The sequence below is a fragment of the Gymnoscopelus microlampas genome (assembly GCF_963454915.1).
Source record: "Gymnoscopelus microlampas genome assembly, chromosome: 1".
Classification (NCBI taxonomy): domain Eukaryota; kingdom Metazoa; phylum Chordata; class Actinopteri; order Myctophiformes; family Myctophidae; genus Gymnoscopelus; species Gymnoscopelus microlampas.
Genome location: NC_139962.1, coordinates 58,899,539 through 58,914,568, shown reverse-complemented (window position 1 = coordinate 58,914,568; position 15,030 = coordinate 58,899,539). Strand labels below are relative to the sequence as shown.

The window sequence follows — 15,030 nt, the reverse complement described above, 5'->3', positions numbered from 1 at the left end:
GAATCAACTTTGTTTGGGTTCATTTATGTGCTAAAAGAGTGAGTTTGAGAGCAGTTTTACCGTACAATGTAAGTCAATGAGGAGCATATTTTGAATTATCAATTTCTAATCGATGGAGAAATTATTTTTTATTTCTTGCCCATCTTTGGAGTTACATCACGGCAAGGTAACTACACAACCCAAACCTCTACCAAAGTGGTCTTGCCCTTTAAGGTTTAAAAATGAACCCCTTGGGACATTATTTCGCCCTGTTACCTGGCAGAATCTTAAAATACACACTTAAACGAGAAAATTCAGTTGGTGAAACAAATTAACCTTAGGAAGTATTACGTTGTTTTTTATAATCTCATGCATTCCATAAATTCCACACATTGACAAATACATCAACTTGCGACGGGTGTGGCCCCTATTGAGTAAAAGACCATTTCTAAATGAATAAAATATTTACCGTGTTTTTATTTTTTATTTGTAGTTATATAGGTCAATTATAATGTATTAAGGCAAATAAGGCTTATTAGCCAGGGATCATTTTAAGGACACAGTTAGACACAGTTTATGTCATGCACTTCTCTTCCCAGTGTCCAAGCATGGCTCTTCAGTTTTGCTATTTGCTATTGTTTCCATGTTGGGGTTTGGGAAGGATTTTTGTAAGATTAGGGTTTAAAATGAATCCCATGGGACATTATTTCACCCTGTTACCTGGCAGAATCTTAAAATACACACTTAAACAAGAAAATGCAGTTGGTAAAAAAAAAGAAGTATTTAGTAAAAAGCTAGACTATTAATGTGACGTTTTGATCCTTCTGGCTGTGACTGACAACCTGACTTTGAATCGTTACCACAACCATGAGAATTCCATGTTTACCGTTTTTTCTATATGACATTTAATAACATTTCACTTGATTTAATTCTATTATGCCATATAAACTACTTGCTGTTTTGTATTTAAAATGGATTTTTGATCACTGTATTATATATACATTTTTTATGTTGTCACACTGTTGACCAATTGAACCCTACATTCCCTTTTCTGAGCATGCCATGATAGGTGAAGAGTGGGCTAAAACAGCAGATCTACAAGCTCACAACGTGTCGCATTGCATCACATTTTCAGCTAAGAGATTTGGTGTAGAGGGAAAAGGAGGAGGCCAAGTATAGAGCCCTATGAAACCCTTCTCAACAAAGAATAGGGTTTAAGTGGTCAAGTACAATAAGAATGTCACTGTCTGTAGTGTTGTCACAGCTGTATTGTAAGTGCATGTGACAAAAAACACCCTTACTGTAAAGTGATTTGTTAATAACGTGTTGTTTTGTAACCCAGATTTTTTCATACAAACTTGTAAACTGAACAGTGGAAGCATTTAATAAAACTTTACTTAACAATAGCATTATTCCTGTCAATTAATTCTACATTCTACTGACCTATGAAAAATACTGTAAGTACGTACCTGATAATACTCTTGACTCAATATAATTATTTAAAATGAAACATGAATTGATACTTACAGTATAATACAATGACCTTCGAGAAATGTTACAAAATGATACTGCAGACAATAAAACAGATGAAAAGGAAGTGGGGAGATGTATGTTAAAAGCATCCTGTTTCCTGAGTTACTGACCACATACTACCATGGTTTCATTATTAATGTCAGTCAACATCATACACTGCTTATCATTGTTATCTCATATACAACACTATTACCATGGATATCTAATACCACAGTGTCTCCATTATTATCGCTTTTTATTTTATTATCAGTTGAATACAACTAAATAAATGTGTTTATTTGTCAGTTGATGGAGGGAACATCTACAGCTTTTGATGAGAGAAATGCAGAAAACTTTCCATTCACTTTCCCCGCCCAGAATGTAACACCTCAATTTCATGCGTACATTTTGTGGTAAAGACTCTGTTGTTCATCCTGCACAGTGTGTGTGTGTGTGTGTGTGTGTGTGTGTGTGTGTGTGTGTGTGTGTGTGTGTGTGTGTGTGTGTGTGTGTGTGTGTGTGTGTGTGTGTGTGTGTGTGTGTGTGTGTGTGTGTGTGTGTACATCCACTGTCTGTGTTTGTGTGTGCAGGGGGAAGCACTGTGTGTGTTTGTGTGTGCATGCACTGTGTGTGTTTGTGTGTACTTGTGTACTTGCACATGCATCCATACATGGCATTGAAGTGCATCTAAAACAACGTGGTTGGTTGGATAGTGTTCAGTCTAGACTAGAACAGACATCAACTCATCTATTCTGCAACAGCAAAGACCAATGTAAGACACACATACTGGACAACGTGAGTAAAGCATCTGGTCATTTGTAATAATTGAGTAGGACGTCTGTGATTTTAATCCTGTGTGAATCAACCTCGTCCTAAATGTGTCAAGTAATAATTCCAGGACAAATATTTCCTATTATATTTATTTAACACAAAGTTAATATGATCAACTCTGTCATTTTAGCAAGGGTTTTATTTTCTCTATGACTTTTTGTCTTCCTCTCTCCCAGTGGAGAATTATAGGGGCTGCATTGGAAATTATAAATGAAAGTTTTGACAATATTTTGGCTGCAAATTAGTCTCATCTCTCTGTCTACATACTCTACACAGCATGGACAGTATAATAATCACAATGACAGCACAATGAGAATTAAATGCCTCATGTTGCCTAAACACCTCAACTGGAAGAGACTAGTCCAATCTGTTCTGGTCAGAATTAATTCAATCAGTTTAAGGGCGGTGGCTTAAAACTTTTGATAATCCACTCAACAGAAAATTATTAACCCCTCATAACCCATATTTATTCCAATAATTTCCCTTTCGTCGGAATAACTTCTTTCTGCACATGTTCGGCCCACGTGGGACGAATGGTGACAAATAGTATATTACATTGTATGTCATAGTGTGATCTGTAGAATTATTATTTTTTACTCTGTACTGTGGCTCTTTGAAATTTGCTTCAAATGTAAAGTGCAATATAAATAAAATATATTATTATTATTATTATAATTATGTGCTGGCTTGAACATTTTGGCAATCTCTTTCCAACACCTCCGGTATACAAATACATTTTTGGGGATCTCAGAAATAATTGTAAATATAGTTTAATACGTTAAGACTATTTGAAAATAGTCAAGCTTGTAGTTCTGCTATTCAATTAAATCTTTAAACATTTTAACAACACAAATCTTGTATGGGGTCCCTGGCACAAAATAGTTTCAAATGGGGGCCAAATATATTCAATTTAAGGATGCTTGACATGACATGAAGTGTGAGAAGCGCTGGTTTAACCCATTAAGACTGGGAATTGTATTTATTTTTGCTAAAAAGCATTATTTTATTCTTTGGCTATTCAAAAACAGCAGATATACAGGCTCATAGTGCTTCACTTTGTGCCGCGCTACAAGCTTGGAGATCTGCTGTTTTTGAAAAATCGTGAACATTTTTGCAAATCTTTGAATATATATTATTTTATACAAACATTTTTATTTCAAATCTTTGCTTCTGGGGGTCCCTGGAACAAAATATTTTGAGATGGGGGTCAGCAGCCAAATACATATCATTTTGGTCCTCCTTGACATTGGTATGTTCTTGCACTCTATTTCAATGACGTGACGCGTACGTCGCTTAACACCTACACTACAAGTCACACAATGGACAATTGATATGCATCTAGGCTTATTCCTATGTTAATTCGCTAGGTGTGAGTCGGGAGCCTTTGAAAACTTGTTGAGGTGTGAATTTAAAGTAGTTTTAAATCTATGCGTGTGCCCGCGCATGCTCCTGGTCAAATAGGTTCATGCACGGCATGCAAGGCCGTCCTGTGAGCATTGCACCCCTGGTTAAATGTCAAGCATAAGTTATTTTCAATCTGTCCTAATGGAAACAGATATTCTCTCAAGTTTTCCCCATGACATACTGTATCTTATGGGGAAAGTTTGACATATTTGCATACCGTAATATGACGTAAATATAAGGTGCTATAAAGTACCATGTCATTCAGGGGTGCCGTGGATGAAAAAGTTAAAAGTTTGAAAACAACTGATGTAGAAAATGTATTAAAACAAACATGCGTAACCACTGTGTGCATGTCAAAACATTATATCCTGATTAAAAGCTTTGGGGAATGTAAACACACTTTATTTAGTGTTCATGTAAACAGTTCAGTTGGAACATATTTTTTAGTTGGAATTTCTAATCATGAACGCTACCTCAGAGAGTGTAGAAATGGAACCAAACGGACGCATAAGTCCATTTGTGTCCATTTGGATAATGTCAGAAAATTCAAGTGAAATACAGATTTGCTTTTCCCGTGTCAATGTGCCACACACATACTTTGGGAGGTCATTTGTAAATTAAACGAGGTTTCCATGAAGTGTATTTTACTGTATAAGGGTGTTGATAACATTTAAACATATTTAGAGATATGATATGAAATTATATGATATGATATGATATGATATGATATGATATGATATGATATGATATGATATGATATGATATATACAATTATGTAATGTAATATAATATAATATAATATAATATTATATTATATTATATTATATTATATTATATTATATTATATTATATTATATTATATTATATTATATTATATTATACTTCACAGTATTGTGTAGGTCAAAATGTCACTACTTGAGCCCTTCAAAGGGCACTGTTGACTGTGTTCATATTCTAATACAGTGTGGAGGTTTAAAAATATTATTAAAAATAATAATAATGATACTAATACATTTACTTTTACGTTTGAAGCAAATCTAAAACATAAAAGAATGTCATGAAAAATAAACAATTGTGAAAAAAATAAAAATAATAGATAACACATTTAAGGCCCTAGATTCTTATGGAATCATATCATGTTATGCATTGTGCTAATACGGCAGTTAAATCAGTTGCTTCTCTCATTTCTGCTTAAAACAGCTATTGAGGTTTCTATGTATAACATATTGTTATACATTATGTTGTATTATGAACATGGACATGCCCCGTCCGCCCGCCCGTCCGTCCGTCATGCACATGCACATGCACATGCACATGCACATGCACATGCACATGCACATGCACATGCACATGCACGCTTTAAATATTCCAAATACATAATATAATTCAAATATAAAATTTTCAGGAAATTAAAAGACAAAATATAACATTTTCAGGAAATTAAGAAAAACTAAAGTACCAGCACAATACCATCAAAATTGGTATTGTAACTTTATATCTTACACCGGCATTGGGCTACTATTCATGATTTCTTCTTTTATTTATTTTTTGTATAAATTTGTTTTTTCTGGAGCCTGCCATACCTTGCCATTCTCCAATTGACGCCCTACAATGCATCACAACGTGTGAATTAATGCCCTGATGCTTCATGACACTGCTTATATAGGCCTACAATACTAAGCAGGACTTTAAATATAGCAATAACTTCTGCAAAGAGGGTTTCACAGAGCTGCAGTTTCTGTAGAACTAGCTAGATAAATGCTATATGAACTCAATTATTGTCACAATGCTCTCCTCAGAATAGATTTTAGAAATAGAATTCATTGTTTTCATAACATTAGCGTCAGTGCAAAGTGGGATATCGTCGCTGCCCAACAGTGACAAAATGTACATTAAATTAATGAATTAACTTCATGTGTTTTTTGTCATTCCTCTTAAGATGTCTTCACATACTCCTGGCAAGCGAGTCAGAGCAAAGCGTGTGAGTAACGATGGAGAAGTCAGGGAGGAGAGAGGAGACGAGGAGGCAGACTACGTCAATGAAAGAGCAGACAGTCTCACAGACCAAGGCTCCGGCTCACAGGGGGCTACAGGAGATCAAGGTACTGTACACGTGAACACACTGACACTGTTTCTCTCTCTTCTCACATCATCACTACAGCAGCTTGTCACATGATATTTAAACTAGCAGTTACCTATGGTGTGTACTGTAGTTGAAACGTTGCTTTGTGAAATTGTGCATATTCAAATTATGTTTGCATCGTGGCTACGAGCTGTGTGACTTCCTTTTTGTAAACTTTGATCTCACTCACCGTGGTCGGCGCCTCCACACACTGGTGTGCGCCTTTTCCTGTGTGTGTGTGTGTGTGTGTGTGTGTGTGTGTGTGTGTGTGTGTGTGTGTGTGTGTGTGTGTGTGTGTGTGTGTGTGTGTGTTTGTTTGTTTGTGTGTTTTTTTTTATGGCTACGCATTTTTTGGGCTATTCAAAAAAATAGCAGATTTACAAGCTCACGGCGTGTCACTTCGTGCATGCTGCGAGCTTGTACATTTGCTATTTTTGAACATTTTAGAAAAATTGTGTGAGAACTACTGATTTCGAAAGCATTTGTAGAATCGGCCTCAGGTCTTAATGAGTTAACAGAAACATTATATTTGTTAGAGCCTGGTTCCTCCTTCTGTTTTATTTTTCCTTTCATTTCATAATGTGACATTTTCATAAAAGTCACAATTAAATGTTGAAAGACATGTTCAAATACATTATTGTATATCAGACATATGAACCTTTCTCTAGAAATTCAAGATGAAGGGGTTCTGAGCCCAGATCACTTAACTATATAATATTCACTCTGAGTTCTTTAAAAGTAAACATTGAAGCAGATCATATTAAAGTTGAACTTTAATATCCTCCAGTTGTCCAGAGAGGCCTCATCATTGAGAGAGACATCTTCAGAGCAGCTGCAATGTGTCTCACTGTGCTGTGTGTTCTGGTAGTAGTGAGAACTACAGGCATGGTCATGGACTGTGAGTATGAATTCAAATCAAATCTGGCTTAATTCTCAAATTCTTGATTGAGGCCTAATTAATGGCCTATAATTCTTAATTCACTGGTAGTAATCATCATCTCTACCACCAAGTTTTTCTTTGTGTATCAATGCTTACATCTGCAAAATAGAATACAGAAAGTGGAGTCAAAATGTTATGTCTGTTCATTTGTAAAGAATAATAACACGTTTTCTTTCTCTAAGCTAATAACTTGACTTCATCATGATCAGTAGCAACAACAGTGTTTATCATCCCATTACAGATCATTCAGCCATTAACCCACCACTGACCAACCTAACCCACGAGAGAGACCAACTACTGAACAACCTGACCGTGACCCTGGCCAAATACAACAACATGAACCTGACCCTGACCAACGTGATCCTGCAGAGAGACCTGTTGCAAAGTGAAGTAAACCATCTGAAGAGAGAGACAGCAGCTATGAGAGGTTATACACCTTTTTGAATTAATATTAATTATTATTGATAATTTTCATCATTGTCAGGTATGTAGTTCTAAAAAATGATTTGAGTAAACATTTATCATGGCTGGTTTATCACATCAAAAATATTTTAGTAGTAAACCTAAAAATATGTCATTCTTCAAACATTACTCAGCTCATTTCTTACTAAGGTTTAGTATTTGACAGTTCATATATCATTATGCATTAGAACTGATGATCAGTTTATTGAAAATCCAGTAAAACAGTTTCTTGATGTTTAGACAAGTCATGTTCCAGTGGATGGCAGAAGTCTGGAGGCGTCTTTTATTACATCTCTACTGAAGAGAGAACCTGGGAGGAGAGTAGACTACAATGTCAGATGATGGGAGCACATCTGGTGGTCATTGACAGTCAAGATAAACAGGTGTGTGTGTGTGTGTGTGTGTGTGTGTGTGTGTGTGTGTGTGTGTGTGTGTGTGTGTGTGTGTGTGTGTGTGTGTGTGCGTGCGTGCGTGCGTGCGTGCGTGCGTGCGTGCGTGCGTGCGTGCGTGCGTGCGTGCGTGCGTGCGTGCGTGCGTGCGTGCGTGCGGGGGGGGGGGACAACTTTATATGACAGCAATAAAACTATGTACAAATCATCAGGCATTCTTCAGTGGACTGAAGTGTTGGAAGGGAGCATCACACACCTGGATTGGACTGCAGAAGACGGGGGACGAATGGAAATGGGTGGATGGATCAACACTGTCAACAGGGTGAGACATTTTACAAGTTTTTCTAAAGTAATTCTATCAAAGTCACTGTACATGTGAGTAACTGAGTGGATGTGATTAAAATGTTTATTGTGCAGGTACTGGGCTGGTGGAAATCCTGTTGACCAAGTGGACATGCGTTGTGCTTACTACTGGCCTGCAGATGGAAAGTGGAGAAATATGCAATGTTCACTGAGAAACACCTGGATCTGTGAGAAGACATGTAAATCTTAAAGCTGCACTCTTTAACTCTTATGTCCTACCTGGGATTCAAACCCAGGTCCTCCCTGTGAGAGTCCTCATTTCTACCGCTCATCAAGAGCCAGTCCCTGATTGGCCAGGGGAGATATTGTGTTAATGAGCTTCTGCAGTTATTACTTGTCCACCAGTAGGTGTCCAACCTTACATCAGGGTCTACATTTCTCAATGGAAGAGTAGAGAGAACTGAGAAAAACACAAAAAATGTATTGTACAGAAGTACAAACTGTTGTATACATAATCACATTAACCATTAACCATTAGTTGGTGTTGTAATCCATTTAGCTTTAATGACATATTTTTCTGAACTGAACCTTGAACATTCAGTGATATTCTGTGGTCTGGGGTTTTCCAAATAATTATGCTCAAAAAAGTGCTGCGAGTTGCTCATGGACTTTGATGTCACAGTCCATTAATCCCGCCCCCTCTCCAACCCGCCCTCCCCTATCCTTCTGCTTTTGGGGGGCGGAGCAGAGGCGATGATTGACAGGCAAAATCCCTCAACAGCGACAACCAGCTGCAATTGCATTGCAGCTGAAAAGGCTTCAGAACAGAGAGAGAAAAAAACTGCCATGGCTCACTGGAGTGGATTTTTCAGTTAAAACCTTTTAATACACGTTTGAAGGACCATGATAAAGACTTTTAATGTTTTGTAAACCAGCCTGTCATGAAACCTAGGACACAGTTAGACAAGCTTCCCAGCGCCTAAGCATCGCTCTCCAGTGCCCCTGGCATCCAATGCTTTTGGCAGAGCGCCCTGGAGAGGAGCAAATAGAACAGAAAATGAACATGATAATGAGACAAGGGAACAATCCACATTTTTGTAAAAAGACAAATATTGATAAATCGGAACGTTTTCGGCTCTGTTTTTTTGTATTATACTATTTTTGCCCTGAACTAGAGTGAAGATGTGCTTGTATCTTAATGCATTGGGAAATGTGTTCATTTGTCTCTGTATGTTGTATATTTCTAAGTTTTGCTACAGTATTTGCTATTGTTTCCATTTTTGGGTTTGGGTAGGATTTGTGTAAGATTAAGGTTTAAAATGAACCCCATGGGACATTATTTCACCCTGTTACCTGGCAGAATCTTAAAATACACACTTAAAGGCTGACTTGTCTGACTGTGTCTAGGCTGCACTAGCCTTCCTGCTTTCGTGTATAGAGGGGCGGGTTTAAAATCAGCGTGGAGAGAATGCGCCTGATCCCATTGGTTCACCGATCTGTCCGTCAGCCCCCGCCCCGTCAACACAACATTACGAGCGACGCCCACCACACTCTGGTTGGTTGGGGAAATGAAACACTTCCTATAGAGCGTCGCAGTTCCCGCCCACTTCCAGTTGCCGGAAGTAAATACTCAATGCATTTTTCCCATTGACTTTTCCGAAAATATTTATATAAATTAATTTAAGCCTAGAATCAAGCTATCCAGGATCCTGGTGAATCATGACCATAAAACGTTTGATTCTGTGAAAAAACTTTTTTGAAAACGGCAAAACAAAGGGTATTTATTAAACATAGTATATCATATCATTAAATATAAAATTTAAAAAATCACAGAAAAAAAGGTTTTATGGTCATGATTCACCAGAATCCTGGATGGCTTGATTCTAGGCTTAAATTTATTGATGTAAATATTTTTGGAAAAGTCAATGGGAAAAATGCATTGAGTATTTACTTCCGGCACCCGGATTCTGCGCAACTGCGATGCTCTATACCGGGTACACCGACGCGCTGCACCAGGCTTTTATTTTTTTAGCAAAACTAAACAATAAAAGCCTGGAGATCGAGGCTAGACTGTTGTGTCTGACTTTGAATCGTTACCACAATCATGAGAATTCCATGTTTACTGTTTTTTCTATATGACTGTTAATAACATTTCACTTGATTTAATTCTATTATGCCATACTGTATATATACTACTTGCTGTTTTGTATTTAATATGGATGTTTGATCACTGTATTATATATATTTTTTATGTTGTCACACTGTTGACCAATTGAACCCTACAGTCCCTTTTCTGAGCATGCCATGATAGGTGAAGAGTGGGCTAAAACAGCAAATCTACAAGCTCACAACGGGTTGCATTGCGACACATATTCAGCTAAGAGATTTGGTGTCGAGGGAAAAGGAGGAGCCCTATGAAACCCTTGTCAACAAAGTATATATGATCCCCACCAGATTTTTGGGGGTCCCCAGATGACAGTGAATTGAAAATGTACGGTCTTTTAAGACCTTTTTAATAGCCTCCCTCAAAAAAGAGAAGGAAAGAAAAAGCATTACTGCATCAAAAGTAATCAACAAACTATACTATAAAAATTGGTGAAGCGTTGGCCAAATTGTGAAATAACATAAGAAAGAGGTAAAGCTATTTTAAAATAGCCGATCTACAAGCTCACAACGCCTCGCATTGGAAGGTGTTGTGAGTGTTGACGTTTCAGGCAATTTAGAGTTGATTGGTAGTACTTTGTAGTGACTTTTTTTTGTCCCTAACATTCATCGAGCTCTGGACTTAAATTTGTTTTTTCACCATTGTGTGGAGGGAAGTGTGGAGGCCAAAATAGTCCCTCCAAAAACCTGTTAGGAGTACGTTTCAGGCAATTTAGAGTTGATTGGTAGTACTTTGTAGTGTAAAAAAAAAATTCACCATTGTGTCACTACCGAAACGAAAGTTTGTCACTACCGAAACGAAAGTTAAATCCGAAAAAAGCACTACGTGTGGAGGCCAAAATCGTCCCTCCAAAAACCTGTTAGGAGTATGTTTCAGGCAATTTAGAGTTGATTGGTAGTACTTTGTAGAGTAAACATTTTTTTTCACCTTTGTTTCACTACCGAAACGAAAGTTTGTCAATACCGAAACGAAAGTTAAATCCGAAAAAAGCACTAAGTGTGGGGGCCAAAATCGTCCCCCCAAAAACCTGTTAGGAGTACGTTTCAGGCAATTTAGAGTTGATTGGTAGTACTTTGTAGTGACTTTTTTTGGTCCCTAACATTCATCGAGCTCTGGACTTAGTACATTTATTTTTTCACCATTGTGTGGAGGGAAGTGTGGAGGCCAAAATCATCCCCCCAAAAACCTGTTAGGAGTACGTTTCAGGCAACTTAGAGTTGATTGGTAGTACTTTGTAGAGTAAAAAAACATTTTCACCATTGTGTCACTACCGAAACGAAAGTTTGTCACTACCGAAACGAAAGTTAAATCCGAAAAAAGCACTAAGTGGGAAGGCCAAAATAGTCCCCCCAAAAACCTGTTAGGAGTACGGTTCAGGCAATTTAGAGTTGATTGGTAGTACTTTGTAGTGACTTTTTTTGGTCCCTAACATTCATCGAGCTCTGGACTTAGTAAATTTATGTTTTCACCATTGTATGGAGGGAAGTGTGGAGGCCAAAGTAGTCCCTCCAAAAACCTGTTAGGAGTACGTTTCAAGCAATTTAGAGTTGATTGGTAGTACTTTGTAGAGTAAAGAAAAAAATTCACCATTGTGTCACAACCGAAACGAAAGTTTGTCACTACCGAAACGAAAGTTAAATCCGAAAAAAGCACTAAGTGTGGAGGCCAAAATCGTCCCCCCAAAAACCTGTTAGGAGTACGTTTCAGGCAATTTAGAGTTGATTGGTAGTACTTTGTAGTGACTTTTTTTGGTCCCTAACATTCATCCAGCTCTGGACTTAGTAAATTTATTTTTTCACCATTGTGTGGAGGGAAGTGTGGAGGCCAAAATCGTCCCCCCAAAAACCTGTTAGGAGTACTTTTCAGGCAATTTAGAGTTGATAGGTAGTACTTTGTACCGAAACGTACTTTTTTTTTCACCGTTGTGTCACTACCGAAACGAAAGTTTGTCACTACCGAAACGAAAGTTAAATCCGAAAAAAGCACTAAGTGGGGAGGCCAAAATCGTCCCCCCAAAAACCTGTTAGGAGTACGTTTCAGGCAATTTAGAGTTGATTGGTAGTACTTTGTAGAGTAAAAAACATTTTCACCATTGTGTCACTACCGAAACGAAAGTTTGTCACTACCGAAACGAAAGTTAAATCCGAAAAAAGCACTAAGTGGGAAGGCCAAAATAGTCCCCCCAAAAACCTGTTAGGAGTACGTTTCAGGCAATTTAGAGTTGATTGGTAGTACTTTGTAGAGTAAAGAAAAACATTCACCATTGTGGCACTACCGAAACGAAAGTTTGTCACTACCGAAACGAAAGTTTGTCACTACCGAAACGAAAGTTAAATCCGAAAAAAGCACTAAGTGTGGAGGCCAAAATCGTCCCCCCAAAAACCTGTTAGGAGTACGTTTCAGGCAATTTAGAGTTGATTGGTAGTACTTTGTAGTGACTTTTTTTGGTCCCTAACATTCATCGAGCTCTGGACTTAGTGAATTAATTTTTTCACCATTGTGTGGAGGGAAGTGTGGAGGCCAAAATCGTCTCCCCAAAAACCTGTTAGGAGTACGTTTCAGGCAATTTAGAGTTGATTGGTAGTACTTTGTAGTGACTTTTTTTGGTCCCTAACATTCATCGAGCTCTGGACTTACAGTATCTTAGCAGAAATGGAAATTAAAGGAGACACACCATGAATTTAAAAAAAATATTTGATATTTAATATCATATGGTGTATGTCCCTCAAACCATTTTCAAAAGGTTTGAGCCTAAATCAACACTCAGATATACTCATCCCAAGTCAATTCTCTCAGGCTTATAAAGCACTTTCAGCTGCAATACCAAAACGTCCTGTTGGGCAGAGGGGTGCTGTACTGCGGTACTGAGCAATTCTGTCTGTCAAAATACATGGGCAGAAAGTTTGGTGATGTAAGCAAACTTGCCATTCTGAGATGGCCTGTTTAGACACGCCCATTCTGAAAATCTCTGAAATGAGAATGAATGACTGAATGTTAAAAAAAAATATTTTTTGGGGTACAAGAGACACTGGGGAGCCCAAAAAATACCCCCCCCCCCAAAAAAAAAGTGAAATTCATGGTGTGTCTCCTTTAAAACATATCGGGAGGTGTAGTTCCAGATATATATAGCATTCGGAGTTTATGGAAAAGTTGTCTGGCTACGCGAGACTATGAAGAACACAACACTGTGTTTTAGTCGCTTTGTTTGTCAACCTGGATGTTAAAGTCATCAACAATAACTTCACAGTCAATACAGATTATAGGACATACTGTAGGTAGTATTTCAGCAACCTCATGATAAGGTCACACAGTATTTAGTTCACCTGTAGATATCTAGGAACATAGCTTGAGAGGAGAAAATCTATTTAAGACACACATATTCAAAAGAGGCAATATTTCCATATTATATCTGCTTGCATTGGGGTGAATCATTAACCAAAATGGCACCAATGCCTCTTCTGTGTTTCATCCTTGTTGCTGTTGTTGAATTTCCCTCTGGGGATCAATAAAGGTTTATAGTAGAATAAAGATTTGGATGTGGTTATGTACAGTAGGAGGACTGGAAGAGCATTTCTCCTTATGATGACATACTGTATACAATATGGTGAAGTAATGTGCAAACATGTCTATTATATACCATGCAAAATTCATAATACAATTAGAATATGTGATCACTGTCAGAATCATATAAACAAATCCTTCAACCAAACATAATGTGCACTCTGACCCCACTGCCCCCCCCACACACACACACGCACGCACGCACACACACACACACACATGCACACACACACACACACACACACACACACACACACACACACACACACACGCACGCACGCACGCACGCACGCACGCACGCACGCACGCACGCACGCACGCACGCACGCACGCACGCACGCACGCACGCGCACGCACACACACACACACACACACACACACACACACACACACACACACACACACACACACACACACACACACACACACTTACGTTTCCTTCATCTTACCTGCATTATACATTTATATGTTGTCAATATGCATATTGAGGCTTTTTAAAATATAGTTCAAAGAGTAAAATGCATGAAATGAGTTCAAATGAAAGCCCAAATAATATAGTGTTGAACTTTACATCCACCCATTCTGGGAGGAGTATTAGATTAGACAGGGAGGAGACAACATTTTCATATTAATGTATGCTGTGTACGCATCTGTCCTCAGTCCAGACTGGAAGGAAAAGAAGCATCTATCATCTGGTAGGTACATTATTTAACATGTTCAATCAATCCAGACTTGAATCAACTTGGATGTAAAAAGGATTTCTTTCCGGCTTTTCAAATGTTGCACTGAATTAATGGTAATATGGGTTTGGAAGTCAAATGTTCATTTTGGCAGTGGTGGAAAAAGTACTCGGATGTTTTACCTCAGTAAAAGTAGCAATACCACAATGTATATATATTCACAATCATAATATGGATGCATTAATGTGTTCATCCCTTTAATGTTGCTGCTGGTGAAGGTGGCTTTAATTACTTTATATGCTGCTGGGTAGATTAACCTACACATTTATCACATGTTTTGTATTAATAATCTAAATCTGCAAAGTAACTAGTAAGCAGTCAAATAATTGTAGTAGAATACAATATGAATACATAGAAATACTCAAGTAAAAACTCTAAATTGTACTTAAGTAGAGGACTTACTTTCTGCCACTGCATTTTGGTTCTTTCCATTATACAGTAATTACACATAAACATAATATAATGTATATTTCTCTTAAGATAGACTCTATATGGAGTGACAGCGGTCCTTATTCTGTTCCATGTGTTTACAGTAGTTACCATGATGATGTTGACCCCAATACTGATACTGCTGGGTAAGTGACGGTGTGTGTGTTGGTTGTTGTGTGCATAAAACTGTAAAA

The 15,030-nt window shown here is 37.8% G+C and overlaps 1 protein-coding gene across 1 annotated transcript in view; it reads left to right on the top strand.

The window, feature by feature from the left end:
- LOC311050886 (uncharacterized protein) overlaps nt 1–8,580 on the top strand; it is an 83,645-nt gene extending 75,065 nt beyond the window's left edge. Inside the window, exons 7-8 of the mRNA XM_084065100.1 lie at nt 7,852–7,961; nt 8,057–8,580. Coding sequence (XP_083921226.1) covers nt 7,852–7,961; nt 8,057–8,192 — 246 coding nt within the window. The 3' untranslated portion in view covers nt 8,193–8,580. The remainder of the gene's footprint in view (nt 1–7,851; nt 7,962–8,056) is intronic.
- Nucleotides 8,581–15,030: the final 6,450 nt, after the last annotated feature.